The 19,768-nt window shown below is 41.4% G+C and overlaps 1 protein-coding gene across 2 annotated transcripts in view; it reads left to right on the forward strand.

Annotated features, from left to right (window-relative positions):
* tpst1 (tyrosylprotein sulfotransferase 1) overlaps window positions 1-19,768 on the forward strand; it is a 76,235-nt gene that overhangs the window by 31,423 nt on the left and 25,044 nt on the right. For both annotated transcript variants that reach the window (XM_033631858.2, XM_033631859.2), the window contains exon 3: window positions 16,984-17,182. In XM_033631858.2, the coding sequence (XP_033487749.1) occupies window positions 16,984-17,182 (199 nt within the window). The remainder of the gene's footprint in view (window positions 1-16,983; window positions 17,183-19,768) is intronic.

Below are 19,768 nucleotides of genomic sequence, written 5' to 3' on the forward strand. Positions count from 1 at the left end.
TTTAAGCACACTGAGTGATTTGATCATTTGAGCCTTAATGTGGGTTGAAACATTTTAACCAATTTTAAAACAAATACCAAGTTGCTGATCTCTTGAGAATTTTCTTCAAGTTTATATATTGACCTCTGACCTGGAAACAGTTACCATGCCCTACTTTTATGGTTGTAGATAAGGTCATGGGAAAAGACAGGCCCCAAAGAATGAGTTAGACAAGGCAACCATGGCTAGATCTACTGCCACCACAAGTCAAGTAAAACCCTGGCGTTTAAGAGGTGCATAACTGTGCATGATTATGTATGATTTCATTCCTTTTCATCAGCATATATTTGAGCTACCAGGGCTCAACAATAAGGATTGCCCGATTGCCCGGGGCAAGTAAAACTCGCGGTTGGGCATGTAAACTAACAACTCACTTGCCCGATCGGGCAAGTTGCTAAAAACAGTAAAAGTTAATAACTAATTGATAAAATAAATGTATTTTAAAACGTGCTCTTCTGCTCTGATGCAGCAGTCTCTCTGCCTGAAGTCACAGGTACAGCTGTGTAACAATGTCCTGCCCGCAGCCCCCATTGATATTATTTTGCGCGACGGACGCTTCATATAATAACATAACAATATACTATTTATGGTGTTATGTCATCGTGTCATTTCTGTCTCTACATGGTCACGCGTTAACAATTCTCTGCTCTCTGTATGGCGCACAGCGGAGTTCCGCCACACACACAGGTGAGCACGCTAGAGCGGCTCGGGCCGCATTTTCCTGACCAAACCTGACCCCAAGCCCGATGCAGTTTGTCAGCTGACAAAGTTATTGAAATGGACACTGTGTAAATAACCATCAATAGACTGCTGTTACGCACAGACAAACACGCTGCTCGCACAGCAGCTCAGCACGGCACTCATACTGAGCTTGTGTCGCGTTCAGGCGTTGTCACGTAAATAACAACTTCCAACACTTAAATAGGTCATAGCACAAAACAGCAGCATGTCAAGTGACTTTTTACTTTATTATATTAAATAAAATTGTATGTTCCTAAATCTTGAGACACCTCATACAGTACAGGCCAAAAGTTTGGACACACCTTCTCATTCAATGCGTTTTCTTTATTTTCATGACTATTTACATTGTAGATTCTCACTGAAGGCATCAAAACTATGAATGAACACATGTGGAGTTATGTACTTAACAAAAAAAGGTGAAATAACTGAAAACATGTTTTATATTCTAGTTTCTTCAAAATAGCCACCCTTTGCTCTGATTACTGCTTTGCACACTCTTGGCATTCTCTCCATGAGCTTCAAGAGGTAGTCACCTGAAATGCTTTTCCAACAGTCTTGAAGGAGTTCCCAGAGGTGTTTAGCACTTGTTGGCCCCTTTGCCTTTACTCTGCAGTCCAGCTCACCCCAAACCATCTCGATTGGGTTCAGGTCCGGTGACTGTGGAGGCCAGGTCATCTGCCGCAGCACTCCATCACTCTCCTTCTTGGTCAAATAGCCCTTACACAGCCTGGAGGTGTGTTTGGGGTCATTGTCCTGTTGAAAAATAAATGATCGTCCAACTAAACGCAAACCGGATGGGATGGCATGTCGCTGCAGGATGCTGTGGTAGCCATGCTGGTTCAGTGTGCCTTCAATTTTGAATAAATCCCCAACAGTGTCACCAGCAAAACACCCCCACACCATCACACCTCCTCCTCCATGCTTCACAGTGGGAACCAGGCATGTGGAATCCATCCGTTCACCTTTTCTGCGTCTCACAAAGACACGGCGGTTGGAACCAAAGATCTCAAATTTGGACTCATCAGACCAAAGCACAGATTTCCACTGGTCTAATGTCCATTCCTTGTGTTTCTTGGCCCAAACAAATCTCTTCTGCTTGTTGCCTCTCCTTAGCAGTGGTTTCCTAGCAGCTATTTGACCATGAAGGCCTGATTGGCGCAGTCTCCTCTTAACAGTTGTTCTAGAGATGGGTCTGCTGCTAGAACTCTGTGTGGCATTCATCTGGTCTCTGATCTGAGCTGCTGTTAACTTGCGATTTCTGAGGCTGGTGACTCGGATGAACTTATCCTCAGAAGCAGAGGTGACTCTTGGTCTTCCTTTCCTGGGTCGGTCCTCATGTGTGCCAGTTTCATTGTAGCGCTTGATGGTTTTTGCGACTCCACTTGGGGACACATTTAAAGTTTTTGCAATTTTCTGGACTGACTGACCTTCATTTCTTAAAGTAATGATGGCCACTCATTTTTCTTTAGTTAGCTGATTGGTTCTTGCCATAATATGAATTTTAACAGTTGTCCAATAGGGCTGTCGGCTGTGTATTAACCTGACTTCTGCACAACACAACTGATGGTCCCAACCCCATTGATAAAGCAAGAAATTCCACTAATTAACCCTGATAAGGCACACCTGTGAAGTGGAAACCATTTCAGGTGACTACTTCTTGAAGCTCATGGAGAGAATGCCAAGAGTGTGCAAAGCAGTAATCAGAGCAAAGGGTGGCTATTTTGAAGAAACTAGAATATAAAACATGTTTTCAGTTATTTCACCTTTTTTTGTTAAGTACATAACTCCACATGTGTTCATTCATAGTTTTGATGCCTTCAGTGAGAATCTACAATGTAAATAGTCATGAAAATAAAGAAAACGCATTGAATGAGAAGGTGTGTCCAAACTTTTGGCCTGTACTGTATGTAAGCTAGACAGACATTTCACCTGCTCATACTGTGCACACATGTACTGTATGTACTTAGTCCTAAAGAGCCCTTCTGGTGCCAGTAGATACATAGAAACATCCCAGTAGGCTGTGCTTTGCAAGCATACAAAAAAGTTTCACGCATGTGAAAATTATTTTTCATGCATGTGCTTCACCTCCGCTGCTACAACTCCATCCTAGGGGAAACACTGCTGTGTGCGTTTTGTGCAACAGGTGGATGTGGTAGTCTACTGGTAGAGTAGAGAGAGAGCTAAGTAGCGTTGAAGTAGAGTAGAGCAGGGCAGAGAGATGGAAGCAAAATATATTAAACCCAGTGTTAATACAGCACAACTGGAGAGAGGGGTGAAAAATAAATAGAGGTGGGCATGGCTCAAGTAGGGCGCAAAATTATAGACGGAGAACGATTGACAAATTTTTCACTTTAAGCCCTGACAGTCATTTTTGTGTAGGAATTAAGCTACAATACATGACGTATGTTGTTTTAATTAATGAATACAGTGTGAATAAAGATTACATAACATGAAAATAACTGCAGTCTTTGTTATTTGATAGGCGCTTAAATTAAACAATTTTTATAGGGCAAGTAAAAACTGACTTCGGGCAAGTAGATCTCTGACCAAAAAAACCTTAGCGTTGAACCCTGGCTACTATAGCTGAGCTCACACCCAGTGTTCAGACCACAGAAACATTCTGCTCCATTATTAACAAAGAGCAGTGCACAAAACATTCAGGTAACAGCTTCTCTGTTTTAGCTAGCATTGAACGTCTTTTTCACTGCTTAAAAATTACATACTGCCGGTGACAGATCATATCAGCTGTCACTAATTAATGTTAGTTCCAAAGTAACTTGATGAAACCCCAAAATTTAGCTAGTCTGTTGTTCTCTCTGCAAGCCAGTTTCTGTACTTAGCCAAAGATCTTTCCTGAAGCAGGAAGCTCCACTACTCTACAACTGTAAGTGGCCTGAGTGTTTTTATAGTTCTTGAAACTCCAACATAGTAAGGAGTCGTCTCTCTAGCTGATTATATCACGTAATTACATCCTCCAACTCAAATTTTACTGATACACTGTAGGGAGGCATGGTGGTGCCGTGGTTAGCATTGTCGCCTCACAGCAAGAGAGTTCCTGGCTCAAACCCAGGGTGAAGGTTTGCCCCCCTGCGTGGAGCCTGCACGTTCCTCCCATGTCAGCATGGGCCCTCTCTTTCTGGCTTTCTCCCACAGTCCAAAGACATGCAGGCTAGGTAATTTGTTACCCTAAATTGCCTGTAGGTGTGAATGTGAGCATAAATGGTTGACCCAAATTTAGAAGGAATCAGCTCTCCAGCTCTTATTCATTGTGTCAGATACATATTCAACCATCTGTTAGGTGAATCCTTACATCTTAGAAGGTAAATCTTGCAAACCAAGCATAAAAACCCAAAAGCTCTTCTTCAGTCGCTGTCAGCCGGGTTGTGATTTCAAGCCAAGATACCATGGAGACTCTCAAGTGCTCTTTAGCCATGCTTCTACAACTCTGGACTACTATGACTCATTGACAAGGACCCTCGAGTTTCTCAAAAAAACAGCCTGTCTCTCCGAACATTCTTTCATCATCAGTTGTGTCCAGATACAGGAAAATCTGCTGTGGTCATGTTTAAATAAAACAGAGATTGTGTGTTTAATCTTTTCTTTGCATAACTACAGAATCCTAGAACGCTTGAAATTGGAAAAACAAGCAATAGGCCAAAATGCACTAAATGTCTGCACGGGGAGGGAGCGCGATAAGAGCTCTTTGGGATCCAGATGCAGGTCTGTGGTCATTTAGTGCACACGTCACCCCTCCACAAATTGATCCCCATCAAATATTAATGAATGGGGACTTTAACCGGAGCCCTCAGAGCTGAGCTGCAGATAGGCATGGAGACACTGTTTGTCCTGCATGTCTACATCAAACTACACTGTTAACAGGCACAGTCAGGGACAAAGTCCAAGATGCTTTTTGATAGAACATTGATTTCCAGGTCAAAACAGATTCACAATGGGATTGTTCCATTGTGAATCCTTTGACAGAGCAAAGTCACAAAGTTCTTCACTGGAATAAAAGTGTTAAAGATAAGATCAGAAGAGCAACTATTAATTAATTTACTACTTTTCTATACAGTGTATGATGCTGCTGCAATAAACATCACAAAGACTGACTAACGTGAGATGGGGATTGTTTTATGAAATATGTCTCCTGATATACAGTCTACAGAAGTGTATGATTTAAACTTTTCCCATGGTCTAGTGTAAACAAGTGAACAAAACTTGCAATAAATCGTAAAATCTGCTGTGGCTTGGGAGGTAAAGCTAGTTGTCAACTAATCTGAAGATCGGCGGTTCGATCCCCAGCTCTTGACAGAGTATCCTTGGACAGGATACTGAATTCCAAATTGTGTGAGTGAATGTGACTGGTTCAGTGAGTAGTGCCTTGTATGGTAGCCTCAGCCATCAGTGTATGAATGTGTGGATGAATGGGTGAATGTGACATGTAGTGTAAAAGCGCTTTGAGTACTGGGAAGAGTAGAAAGGCGCTATACAAATGCAAATCGCAAACAATATCAAATCGCAGTACTTGTAGAATTGCAATACTTAAAAATCCATCCACCCATTTACATTCACTTATCAGGGACTGGGTCGCAGGGGCAGCAGGTTGAGCAAAGTACACCAGACGTCTCTCTCCCCTGCAACGCTGTCCAACTCCTCCTGGGGGATCCTGAGGTGTTCCTAGGTCAGATAAGATATATAATCCCTCCAGTGTGTCCTGGGTCTGCCCCAGGGCCTCCTACCAGTTGCATATGCCCAGAAAACCTCTAACAGGAGGCGCCCAGGAAGATCATTATCAGATGCCTGAACCACCTCAACTGGCCCCTTGTGATGCGAAGGAGTAGTGGCTCTACTCCGCCCTCCCTCTTGATGTCTGAGCTCCTCATCCTATCTGTAAAGCTGAACCCAGCCATCCTACAGATTTCAGCCACTGCGATCTCATTCTTTTGGTCACTACCCAAAGTTCATGACCATAAGTGAGGGTTGGGACATAGATGGACAGATAAGGTTCATCGAAAGCTTCGCCTTTTGGCTCAGGTCCCTCCCTCTTAATCATCACAGTCCGCCGCAGCACCCACATCACTGCTGACACCACTTATGAACAAGACCCCAAGATACTAAAACTTCTTTGCTAATATAAATTGTAATACGTATTGAATTGGCACTCAGGTATTGTGATACAATCAAATTGGGAGATAATCATATCATCCTAGCCGTATTAAGCTACGGCATTTCCGCTTTGTGTTTGTATGAAAATAGTCTTTAAGGTTTCTACGCTGTATGCGTTCTATAGTTGTTTTTACTTAGTGGCACAGTCTGCATGTCTGCTATCACAGGCTTTGGCCCAACATCATACCTCTCCCCTAAATGGGTCCTGATACAATTTGATATAAGAGGAGGCCAGCCACAAGTAGCCTTCGGGGCAGCACAACTACCTTTTACCATCATAAACATTTTGCCCCACCTCCTCTCAAGTACTTTACCCACAGTGCATTAAAGTCAACCCCCATGACACCTGGCAGAAAAATGCCTCGTGCCCACTACAACCACCAGCACTCTTCACTCTCCAACATCCCACAGCTTCGGGTCTCTATCTATATGAAAATCTCAATCAGTGGGCAGCCAGGCCCCAGAGCGGGACCTTGTCTTAGCATTAACATCAATTATTTGACCTTGATTTAGTGGAGGCCCGCCTAGCTGAGTGACTTGCTCCATTACTTATCCCAGAACAGGGAGCCATTCCATCCCTCCTCCCTAACTCTCCATCCTATTTGTGATCTTGATGTCTCTATCCAATTCTCTCTTATCAGCCGTTGGTGATACAGAACACCACCTTGGGTAAAGGAGGTCCAGCAATGAATAATTGACAAGCTGGAGGCCATTAAGAGCATCAGCCTGAAGGGAAGTGGTCATGTGATGGGTGGAAAGGTTTTTTGTCACATCACATTTAAAGCGAAGAAGAGAGAAGTGTATGCATCACTCATTCAGCAGTGTGGGTGCAAATTATTTTAGATTGATGACAGGAAACAAACAGATGGGATATTTATATCTGTGGATTGTCTGCCTCATGTTATTGTGCTGTTAAGTATCTGTGTCTGGCCTTCATTCATAGTTCAGCTGTAAACATTGCCCTTTGTAGGAGTAACATTCAAGCCAAACACAATTAGGGCTGAACAACTCATCACAAAAACTGGTTCAAAAACTTTCCCAATTGCAAGATTATGTGAATCTTAACGAGTTATAATCTTTGTCAACATTAAGCCAACTGATATGTTGTAAATTGGCCATATTGTAAATATATAGCATATAGCAGTTTTTTTTTTTAAATTCATGTTAATGTTTTCTATGCTAGGGTTGGGTATTGTTTAAAACAATACCAGTACCCTTAAGGTGATACCAGTAGAGTAATTCATTTGATACCTTTTTTTTTTCGACTACATTTTTTATTTTATTTTTTTTTATATTAATCACCCTGAGGGGAAATTCAATTTTCAATTTGATTCCTGTCATATGAATGGAAGCATTTAGTTGCGTAAAATACCACCAGACCCCACAGCTGTGTAGTATAGCCATACTTAATAACATTTTGGTGGCATCTTGGTGAGCTGAACTGCTACCTCTATCAAATACAGAGTGCTCAACTTCACCACACTGCAGACTGTAGCTGCTGGGGTAGTGGGCCAATCACACATCGTATCAAATGGAAGACTGCAAGTGGTGATTGGCTGCGACCAGTAATACCATAAATAGTCATTTTTTTCCTAGAATCAGATATAGAAAGAATGGAATGGAGATATTGTTTGACTGGAGAAGTTTCAATACTGCTTTTATATTAGTACATTTTGGTCAATACCTCAAAGGTAATGAGCACCAATACCTAACCCTACAGTTTGCATGCCAGCATTAAGCTGAGGACTTTCTTTGATAAAGAGACTCCTCTTTGTGTCATTCCAGTGTGTGGAAAGATAGTGAGTGGAGTGTGTAGATACCAGGGGTGTCATGATTTCAATTCTAAATCAAAAATCGATATAAATAGAGCTTTTGATTTAAATTGTCAAACTCAAGTGCAGGTTCAGCAATTCCCAAAATGCCACTTTTGAATGCCATGATTATTATTGACCTCTAGTACAGTGTTAATTTCGTTACCAAAAATTGTGTTGAAAATTTGTGGCAACGGCCTTTTTTCCGTGACGACAATCAAACAATGATGAGCTAAAAATAGATCTTCATAGTAAAAGCTAAGACAAGATCTATGTCTCATTTTAATTGATAAGACAAGAAGTGACGACAATGTTAGAGGTACTGTCAGACATTGAAAGCCAAGAACAGCTATGCTTGCAATTATCTTCAAATGTCGCATGAGCAACAGGCTGGTAAATTCCAGTAAATAGTCTCCCCCCCCCCCCCCCCCCCCCCTCCATTACATCCTCATTACGTCTATGAGTGCGTTTACATGGACAGTTTAATTCCCTTTTCATTTGGAATGAATGTTCATTCTTAATAAAAGTGATCTTGTAAACACCTAATTCGGAATGAAAATGGCCAATGCGATTGAAAATTCAATCCGATGTAAGGGGCTGGAATATTCCGTTTCTAATTCCGAATGAAAGAATTTCTTGCACTTGTATACACTCATTCATGTAGTTCATTCTGGTCTTTCTGCGCATGCTTGTTTCCTTGCCCGTCTGGCACGATGTGTATAGCACGCATAGCAACAGGCTGAGATGGAGCAGTCGGACTCGTTGCACTCACCGGTTTCCATTCGCCAAAGCACAGTCATCTATCTCCCTTCTTCGACCTTCTACCTCCCTGCTCCTCCTCAACAGGCGAAGCATTAGCAGAACAAGGTTGTTGTCGTACTGCTGCTTCAAGAATATAAGCAAAAAAAAGCCCAAAAAAGGCACTAAGAATGGCGTCGTCAAGCACCTTGTTATCCGGAACGAGGACTGCAGTGTTTTCTTCCAGTAAAAGTAAACACGTGACATCCGCCTCGCCCCCTATCCAATCAGAAACGTTCCCTGCCCCAAACCTTGCGCGGACCTCAATACAGACGGTTAAAAGGCGATTAAACTGATCTCCTGTGTAAACCCTCATTCGGAATGAATATTTCCCATGTAAACTACCTGGGAAGACTTTAATTCCGAATGATTTCATTCAGATTTATTTCATTCTGAATGAGAAGTCATCATGTAACCGCACCCTATGATAGACGTAGGCATTGGCAAGGTAACGTTAGATACACAGAAGAGGAGAGCGAGTGTAACGTTACAACCAAGACAGTCAAATGCAACCCTGGAGTTTTAAAACTCAACAGTGATGACTCAGTCAGTGATGACTGATGAGTTTTAGAATAAGGTTACAGTGCTCACGTTAGATAGTAGCGTTAACGTTAGTAGTAAGTGGAAACGCACACGGAAGATAAAGTTAATGTTTCAGAGGCTACGCTACAGTAGGCTAACGTTAGCCATTAGCAACTGGATGCTGTGTTGTCATATAAAACGTTATGAACTGAACTGAACTTCTTTATTCATCATTTTTATGCGCAGCACAAAAACAAAGACATTTCATACCCCAAGCAAAAAGAAACAAAACATTTAAAAACAAGTTGTGCAACATATAAGAAAGAACATAATAGTACAATAGTAAAATGAAAAGGGTCGACATTTCACAGTCAAAAACTCCACATCCTGAGAGCAGAACTGGGAGATCCTCTTCACATCACAGCACCATGAATTGTTTGTGTATATTGCTAGACCACCACCACGGAGCTTACCAGATGATGCAGCCTCCCTGTCTGCTCTATGTAGTGTTAGCCCCATTAGCTCAACACCAGAGTCTGATATGTTACCACTCATCCATGTCTCAGTGAACATAAGGACACAGCAGTCCCTTACTCCTCAGTGAGTGGATCTTGACAGTCAGATGTAATCCATTTTTGTGTCCAGCGAGCGGACGTTCGCCAGGAGGACACTGGCAACAGCTGGTTTGATGGGGTTAGCTCTTAGCCTAGAGCTAACCCCTCTGCACTTCCCCCACTTCTGCGTCTTGTCACAGCGCTGCCGGCGTCTCCCCATCGGGACAATTCCCGGCGAAACCGCGGTCATCTCAGGGCTAGCTCGACGCAGCAGGCCAAGCTTGTTACACATCTTGAGCTCTCTTGGTTGTAGCGTTAGATCACTGCAGCAGTTTCTAATGTCTGTTAGAAACTTGCAGCTGTATTGCACTGAAGAATTTACTTCTTGTTGCACCTGTTTATAGTTTTTATCCACAAGCATCCCTGTTACTAGTTTATATCCACAAGCGTCCCTGTTAGTAGCCTATTTGTTGTCTCACAGAGTCGGGGCAGATGCTACGCAGGCGGATATGTCAGTCGGAGGCCTCCATGTGGGGAACACAGACAGAACGCTCAGCCAATCATTGCATTTGGTCCAAATGCAAGTAGTAGTTTTTATTTCTGGTGGAATTCACTTACATTTTAGTGTGTCATCAGCTTATTAATAGCATTTTAACCTAAACAAAGAAAAGTGTAAAATTTCTAGAAAGGTAAATGTTGCTTTAAGTAAATAGTCATATAAAACATTGTGCTCATAAAGACGTGCCATTGTCATCTGAAGGCTTTGTTTCCGGTAATGGTTGGTATATAAAACATTGGAATATTGGTCTAGAAAAGCAACAAATGATTGTAACTAAGATTGTTTTTGCATTCTAAATTTGTAATGGTAGCATTACTGGCAGGAATGTATTGCCTTTCAACAGGACTGTTTTGTTTGGTCAGCAGGTGTGATTATGCCTCGACTAAACCAGTCTGCAGTACATGTAGGACACACAACTGGCAAAACTGTTTACAGCTGTTTTCATAAATCCCATGTTTATGTATAACGTAGATTTTATAGGTCGTAAAACTGTTTCCCAAGCCTGAGATTTGGCAGTGCTCTGACATGACGTGACAAGGAAATTACTCATTTTCAAACCATGACTCATTGTGTATTCTCTTGTGTGTGTGTGTGTGTGTGTGTGTGTTGGTGTATCGAGGAGATCCTTCTTGTGTCAGTAAGATTGCCTGCATCAAACATGATGGTGAAGCTGAGCTGCGTTCACTATACTCGGTCTTTGTCTTTATCAGTTTATGTTCCACGTCAACACTTAGCAGCCTCCTGGGTCTTGATGGAGTTACCTAAAGTGATTCCCTACCCATTTGTTGCAGAGTGGATATTTGGATCATGGCCCGTCTCTCAGAAACCATCTCCACCATCCTCCTGAGATGACAAAACCAGCTCACTCTATTAATCATGCAGGAGACTATACCCGTACAGTGTAAAGATTCAATTGCAAAGTAAATGGATTAGAGGAAAGTGAATAGCCATATTGAGGTATAGAGTCAAACAGGAAACATAGGGATAAAGAGGCTGGACTGCAGATGGTAAACAGTCATGTGTGGGGAGAGAGCGTGACCTGAAAAATCCAGCAACAGCCAGGAGGGATCAAAAGAAATGGCTTTTTGGTTCCAAAAATATAAAAATTCCTTTTACTTTTTTCTGCTTTTTGTCTCTTCTATTACAGTGAAGTGAATATTTTTGGGTTTTGAACTTTTGGTCAGACAAAACAAGTAATTTGAAGACGACACTTTGTTATTTGGGGATTTTATAATCTGCTTTTTTTTTTAAATTATTTTCTGACAATTGACATTCTGACAAAATGATTCATATAGAAACTAATTGGCTGATTATTTGATAATGAAAATTATTATTAGTTGCAGGTCTACTGCGGATATACTATTTTTTTTTTCAACCTTGTTCCATGCAAACATGCTATGTTTTTAAAAATCATTTAGTGAAAAGACCAAAATTACCCCAGGTTTTTCATACAATATATATTAGTAGCAAACTAAAAAACATAGTATGCATAAATGTAAGGAATTGGGTTGGAGCCTAATTATGAGGCAAAATAAAAATGTATTTCACCTGATGTTTGTCAGTCTGACCAAAGAAAGCTTTAAAGTTTGCTGTACCAATGCAGAATATTTTGTAAGCGGTGGTCGTTGACTGGATGGCCACATTCAAGTGACATCATTATATCTTTCAGCTTAATTAAGGAATTTAGTCATTACACACCTGGACCAGAGAAACTTGCTGGGTTTGCGGTAGATTGACATTGTCGGACATCCAGTGTCAGCCCAAAGAGTTTCGGAGACACACGGGTATTTAATGTAAAATTGCTTTATTGACTGATTTTACTGGTTTAAGTTACTGGGTCTGTTTGTTTTAGAGAGGAAGAGACCTCTGTGGATTATTCAGCTCCAGATAAAAACCTTGTGAGTGATGAACACTGAAGGAATTCTAACTTTAAAACAAGCTGATCGCCTAGGTATACGCTGAGCTATTGTTAGTGGCAGCTCAGCTAGCAGCGCCTCCTGATATCTGGCCACTGAAGAGCGTCAGAGAAACACTGATTTTTAAGAAACTGCTTTATTCAGTGTTTTTATTTGTTTTAAGTATCGGGTCTTTGGGGTGGAGGGAGAGAAAACCTCTGCTGACAGTTATTCTCCCAGTAAAAACCATGTCAACAATGAATACTGGAGGGAGCCTGATCTGAAAATAAAAGGCAACGGTGGTTGTTTAACAGCGAGACAACAAGTCACATGATCCTACGCAACTTCATGATTTCATCAGTCTCTGTCTTTAGTTATTTTTTGAGAGACTCCTTGCAGCAGGAAGTTACATTGTGTGAGGAAGCCTCCCACTTTGGTAAAGTCCCTGTATTTTTATTTCACATGCCATGCTCTCAGGTATGTCATTTCGCTGGTGACATTATGCTAACTGGGATGTGGTTTTTGTTTTTTGTTTTTTTGAACAAAATAAAGTATAGCACAAAGGTCTGATATACACTTGATTGACAAAGCAGGCATTCCAATCATGAATGCTTTTGATCCAGTAACTCAAACTATGCTAAAAAAAACAATTAACAATTAGGAAATGCACTCAGAATTATCCATGCACTGTGTAGTCTAAAATTCAGCCAGATATGTGCACACTTTTTAAAACATTTTTTTTTAAAGATATTGGGCATTTTTGCCTTTAATCGATAGGAAATGCTGAGTGTGAAAGGGGGAGAGAGAGAGGGAATGACATGCAGCAAAGGGCCACAGGCTGGAGTCGAACACGGGCCGCTGCGGCAACAGCCTTGTACATGGGGCGCCTGCTCTACCACTAAGCCACCGACGCCCCAAGATATGTGCACATTTAAAGGAAAGAAAACATCCCAATTACAGTATGTAAGGAGGGACTAACAGGTTGCTATCATTGTGCCCCATGGTTTGTTAGGTTGCTAACATTGCGGTCATAAACATCATCATATATCTGACATCAGATCCCTCCTGCTGGTCAGTGGTGGTAAATTATGCTCATTCCATAAAACAAAAGATGTAGTCCAGCAGCACCAATCCCCTCGTTTGTTGAATATTTAATTTCAGACAATGAATAATTTACCTCAGTATGACATAATGTTAGATTCCTTTTAAAAATGGTCCAACACCCATGGCTGATAATGTGAAAGGATGAGTGGAGTATTATTCATCTTTACTATTAACAACAGACACTTAGTCTAAGTTAACTAACAAGAAGCCTGAGTTTCTCAAAAAACGAGTAACGGGACAATTTTATCAAACAAACTCTTTATAAATTCAGAAGTGCTGCCACTGTGAAGAACTCCAGATGTCATCTTTGGCGAGTTATGTTGACTCTCTAGCTTTCTTTTAAAGCTTAAAGGGATAGTGCACCCAAAAATGAAAATTCAGCCATTATCTACTCACCTATATGCCGATGGAGGCCCTGGTGAAGTTTTAGAGTCCTCATATCCCTTGCGGAGATCGACGGGGGGAACGGCCAGCACACCTAATGGCAGACGGCGCCCCAGACTAACTTCCAAGAACACAAAATTGAATCCAGAAAGTATCTCCATACTGTTGATCCGTAGTGATCCAAGTGTGCTGCAGCCGCGACATAAAAAGTTGTTTCGAAAAACGTCATATGAACTCTGTTTTTAGCCTCACTGTAGCCTGTAGCTCTGACTGCTTCTCTGTGCTCAGCGTTCACGTGTGCACGCCTGCGCGAGACCAGCGCAAGCATGAGCTTTGCTCACCCGTGTTTACATCACGTGACACGTGCACTGCAGGGGGAGACAGCAGGGGCAGCCAGCCGCAGAATACCGGAGTCGAGCACTGGAAACCTGGTGGTGTAGTTGTTTCAAATGCAAAGCAATGCCAACGGGTGAGGAAAGTCTTTGCTGCTCAGACTGGGAATTGGCGATGCCTGCACTTGAGAATCTGGACATCAGTACTGACGAGACTGTTGCTCTTCAGAGACCGTGCATCACCGATCACCCTGAGCGTGCACACGTGAACACAGAGCACAGAGAAGCAGTCAGAGCTACAGGCTACAGTGAGGCTAAAAACAGAGTTCATATGACGTTTTTCAAAACAACTTTTTATGTCGCGGCTGCAGCACACTTGGATCACTATGGATGAGCAGTATGGAGATACTATGTGGATTCAATTTTGTGTTCTTGGACGTTAGTCTGGGGCGCCGTCTGCCATTAGGTGTGCTGTCAGCTCCGCCCGCCGATCTCCACAAGGGATGTGAGCACTCTAAACTTCACCAGGGCCTATGGGTGCCTAATATGGGTGAGTAGATGATGGCTGAATTTTCATTTTTGGGTGCACTATCCCTTTAATGACCTTGCACAGATCTCAAAATAGTTCCCCTTGGACCTATTCATTGGGATCAAACTGAATAACTGAGCTGAAGGAAGCTGCTCATCTCATATGTTGAGTTTGAGACAGGCTGAGCACGAATGGTTAATCATATGAAATGTGATGCATGTTGACAGAGGAATTAACTGATAGAGTGAAGGGTAATTTATTCAGCATATTTAACAGGGACCTTCTGAGACAGAGAGGCCAGGAAATGATCTTTAATATTGTCTCTTGATCAAATTACAGCATATTATATCCTCACAGTGGACAGAACTGAGAGATGGACCGGTCTATTGCAAACTAGGCCATTTGGAGACAAGCTGAGCTAACGACACTAATGCTCTGACTGATTACAGATGCTAATACCATGCAGTGAGGGGTGGTCACTAAATGTTGTTGAAAGTGTGTTAACTGTTGCACTTGGTTGTGCAAGGCTCAAAGGGAACTGTGTGCACATTCAGTACTGCTAATGACAGCAATTCAGAAACAGGGGGTGGGTCTGTAACACACGATATGAGCCAGCAAGAACTAACATAACTGTGACTTGTGAATTACTGATAAGTTTACTAATTAAAGATAAGGTAGAACTTTTATATCCTGAGGGAAATCGTTGTGCATAAAATTAAATATAAGATAACAAGGTGCAGATCCAAAATATACACAGTGCCAAAATTAAATACAAAGTACAGATCAGAAACATAAGCAGGTTAACAATAAGGAGCAGTCTTAATGGGTTATATATATAGTAATGTATGAGAAGTGGCATATAGCTAAGAATGCAGTAGAGCTGTCACCTTCTAGATGAATGGTCGCATGGTTGGTGAATATGCTATTGTCCAACTGACCAAAGTCTCAATGGTCGGACAGTCACTGGTGTCACTTTAATAAAGCCATGTGTCCACCAAAGCCTTACTTTACCCAGGTGGATATTAAAGTTGTTGTTCAGCACTTTTATTTGTCCTCTGTGATGGTTGGTCTTTGCGGTATTTGTCCTGCCCCTTCTCCACTGTGATTGGATGGCTGGTGACAGTGATGAGCACAACGGCTAAATAATCACAGAAGACATTCAGTGTTGGATTTACCATTATGAATTCATTTTGATAAGTCTCCAAAAAGACACTACACCTTAAGGCTGGATTACAGAGCTTCTGGAAGGAATACAATCACACCACAGTCATTATTGGAGGGGCAGGATGGCCAACATAATATATTAACGTTATGTTATATATGACACTGACCAACCCAAAGTTAACTTCCACAGTGTTCAGTATGTCAGATTTTTCTCATCAGTCTTGTTCAAAGCTTGGTAGTGAGATGGACTCAAAAATACAGCTCAGGTGGAATAGCATTACAGTGCGCAGTTTATTTCAAAATAGTATCACATTGGAGATCACATTTGTTTTTCAATCGAATTTTTTCCCCTTTGACCAATCTATTGGTTGAAGATTAGGTCGAATTTCAGTCCACCAAGATTTTCTTTGGTTGATTACAGCCCTTGAATGTATAATCACAAATCTAAAATACAGGTAAGTGTATTTGGTTAATGAAATGCATTTTTCCAAGATATAAGAAACCTTGCTGCATAAAGTAACAGGTACATCATGTAGAAAAAGACGTAACCGCTTGGTTGACTCACTTGGTATTAAAACCTGGGAACCTCTGGGCATTGCAAATGAATGCTTAAACAACCCTCAAAACCTTCAAGTCACCCTTCACTCAAAAATGTGTTTGTCTTCTGTTTACATCCCCTAAAATGTCTGACCCTGACTAGAGGGGCAGTGTTTGTGCAATTCGCTAAAATCTGAGATTCAAACTTACTCCACACAAGATAGATTAGGTATGTCACTAATACGCAAGCCAGTTGCTGTCAAATACAGGAAACACACATTAACAGGGAAAGAAACTTTGACACTACACCGGCAAAGAAACCTGAAACCTCCAGAGCAGAGCAGACTTGTCAGTACAGAGAGCAGAGTTTGCATTAGCATTCTGAAAGTTTTGACGTGAAACAACATAACTAAATAAAAGATGCTAACTACACTTACCATTCAGTAGTTGCTGATGTTGGTGCACAGCAGATTCCTCATCTAAGCCTTGGTCTGACTGAGGCTCAAACATGCATGGCAGAATCCCTCTGATGTGTCTTTTCAGCCCTACTGATGCACACTGTTACTGGTCTACCTGTTACCGGTCCAGCCCTAGTTACACCGTTCCAGCGCTGGGAAGGCTGAAATCAAAACCTACCACAATCAAGAGAAAGAGTGGATCTGCTTTTAGCCCCTTCTCAGAGTTTTCATGTAGAAAAACCATGTTAAATTAAGTCTTAATAAATTAGTTTGTATTTTTACGTAATTTAAACTGTGTCTGGAGGAGAAGTTGAACCAATCCAAAAACTGATCAAGTGACAAACTATTTCAGATCACAGCTGAAATCAGTGTTTTTCTGTGTCTTGCCAGGGTGGAGAGGTCCACAGACCAGGTCATCAAGCCTGTCAATGTGGAGGCCTTGTCCAAGTGGGTGGGGAAGATCCCGGCTGATGTTGTGAGGGACATGGCTGTCATCGCCCCCATGCTGTCCAGACTGGGCTACGACCCCCACGCCAACCCTCCCAACTATGGCCGGCCTGACCCCAAAGTCTTGGACAACACCAGAAGGGTGAGTACTGGCAGGTTTTTACCTATGATCATAACTGAATAAGTTACTCTTTGGAATAACTAACCCAAGAGTCCGTTTTTTGAAAAGGAATACTTAAACAGTTTTGGGAACTACGCTTATTTGCTTTTATACGGGAAGTTGGACGAGAAGATTGATAGCACTCTCATAAGAGTGCTATCGATCTTCTTGTTGAAGATGGCGAACAAGCATAATAACCAAAATGCCAGACACTGCTCTTATTTTGAATTGGAGCCCATTTACTGTGAATAAAATATACTTGATATATATTTTTTCCAAAGTATAGTGTATTATTCAGGCAGTACTAAGTATTGTGCTCTCCACAGTGATTTTCAGCCTGCACTGAAATACGTGGAAGCTAGTAAGTAAGTAAGTAAGTAAATTTATTTATATAGCACTTCTCACAGAGAGGACTCACAAAGTGCTTCACAAGATAAAATACAAAAAAATACAATAACAGAAACAATGCAAAATACACAAAAACAGATAAAAAGTAAAGTGCAGCGAAATACAGAGATGATACAATGGACAATTAATGCAACACAAGCCTAAACAGATGTGTTTTTAACTGCTTTTTAAAAATGTCCACGGAAGAGGCCGCTCTCAGCTCATGAGGTAGTGCATTCCACCATTTCGGTGCAACAGCCTTAAAGGCTCTATCACCTTTCGTCTTTAATCTTGTGTGAGGGACAGTAAGTAGGTGGCAAGTAGTGTCTCTCTGGAAAGTGGGGTACTAACAGTATACTGATGGGTTAACAAGAAATGCACTCGCAGTGAACTTCCAGTAACAGGACACCTATAACTACAGGTTGTGTAACTTATTTGAGAGTCAGTTGAGCACAAATGCAACTTGCACCTTTTTCTGACTTTTACACAAGATCCCAGAGGAACAGTGTCTCATTAAAAAAACCTCAATATAAAGAGGATTCATCCACTTTACATATCAAAGTCTATGTACAGTGCTTGTCACGAGGAGTGCTACTCGCCCTGTGAAAACAATTGTAAATCATCTTCTGTGGCTAACCCTGATGATGTAATAGTGATGTCAGTAGGGTTATCTCAGCTTGGGTTTGGACCCTGCAAATATACACAAATCCAGCAACTGCTTTGTGTGTTTCCCGCCATCTTGCAGCGTCGCCATTACTGCAGTGGCAAGTCATATTGCTGCTGCCTGCTGACAACGAGAGCAGTAAGGTTGTTGATTTTCTAAATCATCCCAGAAATTGATGACAAACTTCAGCATAACATGAAAAGACCTTGACGGTCGGCCAAATAACAGTTAAGTTATCCATGGTTAAAAAGATGACTCCCACTAAACGTATGCTGCCTTGTTGAAAAATGCCAATGTAGCTCAAATAGATTGCAGGTTCACACTACTCTATCAAAAGTGATTATTATCGGGGGAAGTGCGCTGTAAGAATATGGGGAGCATATTTTGAAACTCTTTTATAACATCTTTATTTGAGATTTCAGGGATGGCATATTTTGATAGACCAGTATATTCTGTCAATTAATGCTCCCACTACAGGCACTACTAGCTCCATTTATACTGTTAGAATGCGCGTAACTGCAAAGGTAGCCTATCTCGATATGTAGCACATATCAACAACAACACTTGTATTTGGTTTAACAATCATGTTAATTGGTGACTTTGAGCTGAATGCATCTGTAAATGGTTGGTGTGGGTAATAAATAGATGAGTACGCATTTAAAATTGATAAAATTGAAATGGAAACTAATGCTATATTTCACAACAACACCACAGTTAGTTCATTGAGTTAATTTATTCTGTTGGAACACCGCAGCCTCTAGACAGTGTAACATTAGCCCAAAATACGTTAGCTACATTAGCTAAGCACTGTTACCTAAGCTGATGTTCCACAATCATTCTTTGTCCAAAATTGAAGTTTGCCACTATTGTTGGAGCAGCAGAGAACTGTAAGGGTTCTTCCTGGTGTTGTCAAAAGTACCATACTATAGAACATAAAAGTAATAGTAGAGATTATACACTTCTTAACACAGCTTGCATTCAAACATGCCTGTACTTCTGAGTACTGCAGCAACTTTACATTATATGACATCCATTAAGCTGACATTTTGTCCAAGTAACTTACATTTTTTCCCTGAAAATATGCGTACATTTGGTCTCTACTAGTTAAACCACCACCCTTAAGATTAATGGCTGACACGCTCTTAACATTACATAAACTTTGTGCATGTGCATGAGCCCGGTCCTCTTTGCTTTAGTGATGATGTCCTTGCCAGACATCAAACCCTTGGCTATTTTTGGAGCAGAATATGTTTTATTAAATCCTTTTCCTCAAGCTGGGCTATCAGGTGACATGCACTGCAGCTCCTCTCTTTGGGTTGCATACTGTATGTCTGAGCTAAAGGACACAATTCTCTGTTTTATTTTTACCTCTCAAGGTCTGCGGGGGCCGAGGTTTCAATGTCCTCCTGGTGCTTAGATACTCAGTTTTTCAATGTGTGGAAATGGGCAATAAAAGAGGTGCTAACATCAGTAACACTAATTTGGAGACATTGGTAAATTAGTGTAAATCATCAAGA

The sequence above is a fragment of the Epinephelus lanceolatus genome, chromosome 4, assembly GCF_041903045.1.
Source record: "Epinephelus lanceolatus isolate andai-2023 chromosome 4, ASM4190304v1, whole genome shotgun sequence".
Lineage (NCBI taxonomy): Eukaryota > Metazoa > Chordata > Actinopteri > Perciformes > Serranidae > Epinephelus > Epinephelus lanceolatus.